Below are 9,514 nucleotides of genomic sequence, written 5' to 3'. Positions count from 1 at the left end.
CAATCAATGCTTATACTGTAAATGAAACCACTAAAAGCAGATTGACGGGTATACACAGTACTAAGTTTAAGAACAAACCCGGAAGCTTGGAAATACACGTCGTCAAGGGCGCGGTTACCATGGAGGCTTCCTTGGACGTGACGTCAAAACAGTTTCGACCAATAGTAATGAGACTTTGGAGTCCCGTGACAACATCCAGACCTCCGCCTCCTTCCACGTCTCAGTCGAACAGGAAGTAGAAATATAGGTTCTTAAAGAAGCAGGTATATTCAAAGCTTCAAATACGATTTTAAAGTGAAGGTTATTGCTCCTTTTCCTGTGTTCCTTTTAAACGAACGCATCGTTCGCCAGCTGCGGTGGGACGGAGACACACTGTTACCTGAAAGACGGACGATAACCGGAGATTGAAGTAAAACGTAAGTATTGCGCGTTAAAATGGAAATGCATTTCCAATTAAATGAATGGATTTTCTCTTCTATGTCATGTGAATAAAATAGCTTTTAACGCCAATTAAATCTTTGGATGATGGATACAGATGTTTGAAACAATATGTTTCTGTGGAAAGCTCAACGAGGATGGAAAGGATTATTCACCTTTGCTCTTATTTTATGTTTCTGGTTATTCATCCCGTGTTAAATATACAGTTATTGTAGCTGATTTTCAAAAGATACAGTGCATTTTTTGTTCGTGATTTTATTAATTGAGTGGCATCTGAGCAGTCAATGGTCGCCTTATTGTCGCTTTCAGTTCACTGAAATAATCGACACGTTTCGAACAGCTAATCGAGAAGTTGTGGAAACTTCAGCTACTTTTCTGATTCGTGTGACGAATTGCAAACATCGAGTGTAATCGATTTTTATCAAACCAAGTTGGAATCAGCTCGATCGATCATTTATTGAATCTTTCGTAAACAGATACGAGAGTTCTCAATCTTTCATTAACGATCTCTTATTTTAGAACTAATATGACCCAGACGCCTTTTAAGTCATCAGGATAGTTTTATTTTCTCAAAACTTTTTTTTCTTTTAACTGCCCATAAACTGATTTTATGAACAATATAATTACTATCCCATAAGCCTGTTAAGAAACCAAATATTAAGTGACTTGCTACTTACAATTCTTTAAAAAATAAACATGATTAAAGCTTTTTCTGAAAATCATGTGGTGGCCATGAAGGAGGTTTGTTTATCTTAGAGATCTACTAGAATTGTATCCAGTGGTTTGTGGCACTAATATAAATTGTGAGGCTTTGGTACATTATGTTGTACCTTTTCCCATCTAGGACACAGGGAAGAAGGAGCAAGGCACTGTTCTCTGTTGAATGATCTCATGTGACAAAGGCTCATTCACAGCCTCTTCATTCACATTAGCACACAGCCATTCACCTGGGATTCTTAGTGGTAAAAGCTGTTTGCTGTATTACAGAGAGAAGAGGAACAAGTAATAGGTTTATTCCATGCTGAAAAGAGAAGAAAGAAAACACTACGTTTCTGCCGTGGAGCCTTCTTCAGGGTTTTACATATACTGAATCTGGTAATTTGATTAATTCATTAAAGATCAATGCAAACCAAAGGGACAACATTTCTACAGGCTAATTAAATCTACCACCTTTAATGAGCTTACCTGGGGGGGACGGGCTTGGGGAGACATGACGTAGAAAGCAGACGTGTAAGCAGGGTGGTGTCACTCTGGACTGTGCGACGTCTCTGGCACTCCTTGTCAATCCCTGACAGCAAGTCAGGAGGCCACTTTCCTTCTCCCAGAATCCCCCAGGCTTGTGTCTTTCCCCTGATCCAATCAGAAGGCTCATTTAAGGGTGTGGGAAAGAGACCCATGTTTACTCTACTGTGATGTGTATTGACTGTGGGACACTTGAACAAAGGGAGGGGTTTACTCTTTTTTTTCCCCCTTTTTTCTGTTAAATTAGACATTAGGTACTAAGGGATTTGAATGGCAGGCAAAGGAGTTTATAGATACCAAAAGCATATATAAAAAAACAGTGTCCATAGTTCACAATAAGTCCTCAAAATGATGTGTAATTTAGGCTGAAGTCACCATTCAACACTCAGACTTTGTTTGCAGTCTCATCTGAAAGCCTGCCTTGTGTAATACTGTGGACAGACTTTAACAGGACGCTGGCTTTTACTAAGTGTGTGTTCTATAGATTGCACAAGTTGTGTTTGTTTTTTTTGCTGACAAATGCCTCTCAGTGCTGCTGCTGACTCGGTGTTTGCATGTGGTTTCCGGGAGCCATGTCCAGGCTGTACTGTGCACAGAACCTGAACGAAGTTTAATCCCGGAGGATTTCTTCCCAGAATACCTCATGCACACCCCTGCAGGCTGCCATCTCTATTTCCACACACACACACGCCCACTCCAGGCTCCACGTCCCACCGCGTTCCTGGGGATACTGACGCCCCCGCCGTGAACACAGCCCCCTTTGTGTTGGGGCAGTAAAGGGTCTCTTTCTTTTCTCCCTCCTGCAATGGTTCTGCTTTTTTTCACACCCCCCCTTCTGTTTCCACTTCAAAATGCCAGATGGGGTTATATATTTAAAACTGATTTCAAATAACGATTATCTGTATTCTGTGTCGATATTGGTTGGTAAACAGTACATTAAGACATTTTGTCCAGCCTGGATTGTCATTGCTGCAAGACTTGGCTGATTTTATTTTATTTGTTAAACCTTTTTCGTGCACTTGAGCCTGTTTTTTAAACTGGCCGTGAATCGGCGATGGATCCATGTGGTGATGACAATGAACAGTGCGAAACAGGCCTGCTGAGCTCTCAAAATGTGGAGACTGGGAGCAAAAAGTCTGCTAACATTTTTCACCTGACATTAACATGACTGTGTAAAGTGCTTTACTGTCTTCTTCCCCAAGGAGGTGTCGTCTCTATAAAGCTCAAGGGCTGGTGTGGCAGACAGTCGGGATGGGAGAGAAGGTGCTGGTGACTGGTGGAGGAGGGTATATTGGCAGCCACTGCGTGGTGGAGCTGATTGAAGCAGGTTTCTGCCCTGTAGTCATCGACAACTTCAGCAACACCATCCGAGGTAATGCCCTAATCCGACTGACCATCCATAGCTTTGCCAAAGGGCTGCTTTGCCAGTGGAACTGCTGAGACATCTGTTGCTCCCAATCCACATTGACCTTTTTGTCTGCCGTTCACAATCCTCATTTGCTTTCTGGGTCAATATTAACGTGCTGTGCTTTGTAGGTATGCACAGACTAACGTCATTTCCAATATGCTCCCTTGACATCTCAAAACAGCAGAAGTCATCAAAATGCATTTCCTTTCTATACGGGTTAAACGTTTTTTTAAGATGAGAAACATACTTTCATTATCCTGGCATCCGTAATATCATTTTGCATATAAGACAGAACGGAGGTTGTATTTTGAGAGTTGCGGTTCCTGATATCCATCCTGTGGTCCTGTTTGTGGAGGAGAGGGGGGTGTTCCGGAAAGCCTGCGCAGGATTGAGAAGATCCTGGACACTCCAATCGAATTCCATGAGCTGGACCTACTGGACCGGGCCGGGCTGGAGGAGGTCTTCAGGAAGGTATGAGGATCGATGCCGTCATCTGTCTGACTGTGAATGGCTCCAGTTTGTCTAGGTTGCTTACGCTGTCTTGGCTTTTTCTGTCTGCATGTTTGTTTACTGTAATTTGTGTACAGTTCTTGTCGCTCTTTCTTTCTGATTTTCTGGAATCTTAGGTTTTTAGCAATGCCATGTTCTGACCCGATTTCTCACTCGTATGTGACATCAGTATTTTGCTACGATTGCAGCACTTGTGACAGGAAGGGGGTAGGTCTTGACAGTCGTTTTGTTGGTTAACAATTTTAAGTTTTTCTACTTTTGTGTATAATTGATCCTCTAATGACTATCAATATTCTGCACCTTCTGTTTCTTCAGCTGAATTTTAAAATGTCCTTTTCCTTCTGTGCGCCCCGTGTTGCATCTGCCTGTGGCCCAGTCTTTTGCCACTGTGCTCACACCTCCTTCTGTCTGTCCAGCACCGGTTCACAGCTGTGATACACTTTGCGGGTCTGAAGGCAGTTGGGGAGTCAGTGGAGCAACCTCTGCGGTACTACCGGGTCAACCTGACTGGAACCATCAACCTGCTCGAGGTCAGTCTGGGATCACAGCCCTCCAACACGGGGATGGACAGACACTCAGAATGGATTCATTAAACGGCAGTGCAGCACAGAAGAGCACTAGAAAGAGGCGTGCCATCAGTAATACAGGCTCAGAATGTTGTCTCTCTGATTTAGGCAATGCAAATTCAACATAACGTGCTAATTGTGCGTCCTTTGAAATTCTAGACGTAACATGCTTTGTCTGTATTATTGTTTCTTAGGAGATGTAGGATTAGCGTCTGTCTGTCTTCGACGTTATTCTGATTCGTTGTGTTCTGTCTGTCCCTGCTAGACGATGCAGGCTCATGGCGTGCACAACATTGTGTTCAGCAGTTCGGCCACGGTGTACGGAGACCCCCAGCGGCTGCCCATCGATGAGAGCCACCCCGCAGGGGGCTGCACCAACCCCTACGGGAAGACCAAGTACTTCATCGAGGAGATGATCAAGGACCAGTGCGAGGCCGAGAAGGTAAAGGATGAATAGTACTCGGCCTGTATCAGTTTTTACTGAGCACTGCGATCAGTGCCTTCAAGCAGAGAAGTGAGAGGTAGGGTGTGTTCCCGGTGTCTTTTGCTGGAGTGGATTAATAGTGTCTGAATAGTGGGTTTAATGGTCTGTGTGCACTAAAACAAGTAGAGCAGATCATAACAATTCTGAAATATTCCGTCGCACGTATAGGGAAGCACAGTGAAATGATGGATAAAACATAGACTGCTATGAGGAAGTGTGACACAAGCCCTGGGAAAATATAGCAGAGTAAAAAATAATACAATATAAATAAATCATGGTCACACTAAAAGATACTGACCAAATCTACAATGGTAAACTTTCATATTGGTAAGAACATACCATAGTTTGAACAGTGTGTTTCAGTACTGTTGTCAGAATCTCAAGGTATTGGTGCTGTGAGCAGTATTTTTATAGTCCTCATTGGTGTCTCAGTGCTGTGCTGTGTGAGTTGTGTGTTCAGTATTAACAGAGCTGTGGTGCCAGTGTGCTCAGTGCTTCTGTGTTGTGGGTCACTCCGACAGGACTGGAATGCAGTTCTCCTGCGTTATTTCAACCCCATTGGGGCTCACAGCTCAGGACAGATTGGAGAGGACCCCCAGGGCATTCCCAACAACCTTCTGCCCTATGTTGCCCAGGTAACTAGTAGTCTTATTGTCACCTGCCAATCACACACACACAGTATCCATATAACTCTTACATACAGCACAGCAGAAAATAGGGAGTGTCTGAATGCACTAACTCTCCTGGTTTTTTTAAATGTTTTAAGATATCTTATGATTTTCATGTATTGAAACACGATTAAAAAGATTTATAAGAAACGAATTTAATAATGGAAATAAGATGACTAAAACCCATATGGAGCATCGCCATCACTCTCAAAAGTTTGTGGTTTCATTTTCCAAATTTTTTAATGTATTGAACTTCATGGCTTGTAGTTTCAGTACAGCTTTTTTACTTGTCAGCAGCTGCACCAGTTCAGAGTTTATCCTTCGCAATATGTAGCCAACGTGCTGCGAACTGACTCCCAGGTTTCGCCACCCATGATGCTCTTTTCTCTCAGGTGGCGATCGGACGACGAGAGCACCTGAATGTGTTTGGGAATGACTACAGCACACCCGACGGCACAGGTAGGGATCTGTCCTCTTGTGCTGGACAAGTCCTTCCACTGTGTAGTACAATGTCCTGTATCTCAACCAACAAACCTCCTCTCTGCAACCTGATGCCTATTTGCATCAGTGTTGGGATGCAACAGTCCAAGAGTCATGCATGTGGCAAGGCTGGAGGCATACAAAGCTGAACCACTGTACCTTTCAGCCCTTCCTCTCCTGGCAGCGAGATGGACACTCACATTAACACACAATGGGAGGAGGCCATGTGCTTTGTCTTGCAGCTCCATTGCTTTGCTCAAGGCATGGTTATGTAATACTCAACTTTATGACCTAATCATTATTACATTCTCCCCCTCTCTCTTCTTGTCCAGGGGTGAGAGATTACATTCACGTTGTGGACCTGGCAAAGGGCCACATTGCTGCTCTCCGGAAACTCAAGGAGAACTGCGGCTGTAAGGTACTGACCCGTGCCAGTCTGCTGTGTTCACTTCTGTTCTCCACTTGCTCACCCTCCCTTCTGCAGGATACCTCATGACACCTCTGCCTCCTGTACCTCAGTTGAGCTGGTTTTCATTCTTTATCTCACCACCCCAGTTATTTCTCTCCTCTACTCTGCTGGTTAATTACCATTATCTGCATGCTGCGTTCTTGTCTGCCGTTTCTCCGACTCTGCACATTGAGTTCGTAGATTTCTTTCTCCTGCAGTCCTCCAGTCCACCTTCTCCCTTACACTCTGTAGATGTTTTGTTATCAGACACAGGGAGATGTGGATGTTCTGTTCTTCTCTGTCTGCAGATTTATAACCTGGGCACTGGCACAGGCTACTCTGTGCTGCAAATGGTGAAAGCCATGGAGAAAGCATCAGGGAGAGAGGTGAGTCTGTCTCCCCCTACTGGTTATGTTTTGCACCAGCATGACTGCACATGCTGTAGTAGGTGGTCATACTACACTGTGATAAGCTGCTAGGATCTTTCAGTTCCCGAGATAGAAACCTTGATGGCTTCATTATTAAAACAAAACTGAATTGCATGGACCTTAAGTGGAGTCAAGAGAAACTTTGTATCATATATCCGTAGCAGAGGAGGCTTTTTTTTCAGTCAAACCCAGGTATCAATATGAAACCTGCGATTTCATGCCAGCAGATTAGCTTGGCTACTGTTAGATAAAACTAAAATGCTGGAATTATGTCCTGCTTAATGTCACTGGAGTAAAGATACAGATTCATGGACATCACTCAATTGACTTTATTATAAAAGCTGAAGCTGGAGCTCATGTGTTTTCTGTAGAGCTTGTGTGTTCCCCATGATCATGTGGGTTGTAGGAGGTTTTCTTCCCATCTCGCAAAGACATGCTGACTAGATGTCTTTGAATTGTGCCAGTGTGCACCCTACTTTGTGCGTATTGTGCGTATTGCCCTACTTTGCACCATATTCTCTGGGATTGGCTTTGGGTAGCCATCGGAAAACATTTTACAGCAAAATGTATACCAAGTGTCATTAAAACAAAAATAATAATATAGTAACCAACTGCTCTCATGTGACCTAAACAGGATGTTTCAAAGGAAACCTATAATTGTATGCTGTGCTGAGCATATTTCTAGGTATACAGATATGTAGAGGAATGAGCTTGGTATATGGTGACAGAAGAGGCCTTGCGGCATTTTATGTGCAGTGTTGTGGTGATCGAACGAGCTGTGTCACCTTCCAAAGCAAACATCTCTGAGGCGGCCTGCTGCTGCGGTTGTGTTATGGTGATGTCTGCATGTCTGTGGCAGATCCAGTACAAGATTGCCCCGAGGCGTAATGGCGACATCGCCTCGTGTTACGCCGACCCCCAGCTGGCGGAGAAAGAGCTAGGCTGGAAAGCCAGCTTCGGGCTGGAGAAGATGTGTGAGTATATCTGGGCTCTGTGTCCCCCGAGGAGGCTGTGTCCGTGCTCTGCGGTTGCATGAACCGTAGCTGGTTCCAGATTGAATCAGGCCCATTTTTTTTTAAACAGTCAGGATCAGCAGCGGTTTTCTCTTTTAACATGGCTCACTGTTTTGACCTTTGTACCTCTAGCTGGTTGAGCCAGAATTCTAGCAGTTTAAGACAGTTTAACTGTCTTTTATAGAAGTCTGAAATGTGTGCAAAACTGAAGGGAGTAGCACAGATCAGAATGCTGTGTTTTTCATACAGCCAGTAAAAGTTTTGACCTCCTCCTCTCAGAAAGCACTGATGTGACACTTGCTTTTTTGTGGCAAATTCAATATGAATGCATTTCTGCAAATATATCACTTCGGGAAAGTAAGGTCCGTGTGTGGTGTGAACTGTGTATCTCTACGTTGTTATGGCACTCAGGGCAAACAAAGGTGTGAACCGAAAGTGTTCAGTGGAAGTGTGAGGCATGTTTCTGGGTAGTTGAATAGTGAGAGTTGGGAGGACTGTCCTGCTGGCAAAGACTGACAAAGAAAATCTTTTTTCTCCCCCCATCTCTCTCTCTCTAGGTGAGGACTTGTGGCGCTGGCAATCCCAGAATCCAACTGGCTTCAGCCAAGGTGCAGAATCCTAACCCTGGGACCTCACTTCTGACCTCATCAACAGCCAATCAGGATGCCCACAGGGAACAATAGCTGAGAGCTCTCAGAATACAACAAGGGACAAAGACTAATCAATCAGTTTCTAATTTTATAAATCTATGAACTTGAAATCCTTGATAAGAAAACACATTTTTATCTTGTTTTCAGCTATATTTAAAGCAACTGCTTGGCTGCTATGACATAGTCTCCTTACAAAAAATCATTTTTGCGCCTGTAAACAAGCAGGACTTGACTTACTGCACTACTGATTGCATCCTTATGACCACAAGGTGAATTAGACATAAATGGTCTCATTTTCTAAATTAAAGTTTATGTACTAAATGCTCATAGTAATTCTTGGAAACCTCTGGTGTGTGGGTGTAAAGTTAATAATATATTATATATGGCTAATATTCCCAGACTGAATAGTAGAGCCAGTGCCCATTCCTTCCCTATACAGACTGGGAGTGCCTAGCCTTAGACAACAGTTCAGTTTCATGCACAGGCCATGAGATGGCAGCAAAGTAGAACTGGAATAGGTGCTGCTCTCTCAGTATTGATAAACAACCTAGGGGCTGTAGTCATTGATGTCTACAGCAGGGCTTCATAACATCGGTTTCTGCCAAATTCCCATCCATCTGATTTGTCAATTGATTGAACTCAGAATCTGCTTAGTAAGATTAGTAAGCTTCATGTAATATTCACCTACTAAAAGTTTGCTTGTTATTCATGCTATTTAACAGTTGTTTTGGAACGTCTGCCAGCTAAGGAGTGAACATAAGGGCAGGGAGTAGTGCTAGAAACAGTTCATCACCCAGTGATCCATTCAATGGAGTGATGGAGATTGCAGCTGTTAATCCAGTATCCAGATAGATACTGGGTTCATGAAGACCTGGCTTGTAGTGTCATGATTCACACTCGGGATCTGAAGCTACAAAAAAAAGCACACCTTCTTTGCAAGTATCTCTGTTTGTAGGATAAATTGGCGTACTTTTTTTTTACATTACTATTCAAGTGCAGCAAGAAGTTAATCCTCTATATGACTGAAAGACTTTGATTGACATTGGTTACATAGTAGAGTCATTTCTTTAAGAGATGTGACGGTGAGTCAGAGAAAGCCAGCCAGACAGACATGAAACTAAAATGGGTGGGAGTGTAACACAAGATGAATCAAACAGAGATGAAACGGGATTTCATATC

General features: G+C 43.4%; 1 protein-coding gene across 3 annotated transcripts; it reads left to right on the top strand.

The window, feature by feature from the left end:
- Positions 1 to 204: 204 nt before the first annotated feature.
- On the top strand, positions 205 to 8,656 carry gale (UDP-galactose-4-epimerase). Of its 3 annotated transcripts, none has more exons than XM_088602502.1 (12): positions 205 to 416; positions 1,426 to 1,533; positions 2,923 to 3,052; positions 3,444 to 3,559; positions 4,015 to 4,128; positions 4,430 to 4,606; positions 5,170 to 5,283; positions 5,709 to 5,775; positions 6,129 to 6,214; positions 6,553 to 6,630; positions 7,532 to 7,646; positions 8,243 to 8,656. In XM_088602502.1, the coding sequence occupies exons 3-12, from the start codon at positions 2,932 to 2,934 to the stop codon at positions 8,305 to 8,307; spliced, it is 1,053 nt and encodes a 350-aa protein (XP_088458628.1). In that variant the 5' UTR covers positions 205 to 416; positions 1,426 to 1,533; positions 2,923 to 2,931; the 3' UTR covers positions 8,308 to 8,656. The 3 variants fall into 3 exon arrangements, with proteins under 3 accessions (XP_088458628.1, XP_088458629.1, XP_088458627.1); XM_088602503.1 differs by having other exon boundaries at positions 2,883 to 3,052; positions 3,447 to 3,559; XM_088602501.1 differs by having other exon boundaries at positions 2,883 to 3,052.
- Positions 8,657 to 9,514: the final 858 nt, after the last annotated feature.

This window comes from Lepisosteus platostomus, chromosome 13 (assembly GCF_059453375.1).
Source record: "Lepisosteus platostomus isolate fLepPlt1 chromosome 13, fLepPlt1.hap1, whole genome shotgun sequence".
Taxonomy (NCBI): Eukaryota; Metazoa; Chordata; class Actinopteri; order Semionotiformes; family Lepisosteidae; genus Lepisosteus; species Lepisosteus platostomus.
This window is presented reverse-complemented; position numbering and strand designations above follow the sequence as displayed.

Coding starts and splice junctions, on each gene's coding strand:
- gale (XM_088602502.1), top strand. CDS start 2,932: ATGGGAGAGAAGGTGCTGGTGACTGGTGGAGGAGGGTATATTGGCAGC. Junction 3,053..3,443: donor CTTCAGCAACACCATCCGAG/GTAATGCCCTAA, acceptor CTGTTTGTGGAG/GAGAGGGGGGTGTTCCGGAA. Junction 4,607..5,169: donor ACCAGTGCGAGGCCGAGAAG/GTAAAGGATGAA, acceptor TCACTCCGACAG/GACTGGAATGCAGTTCTCCT.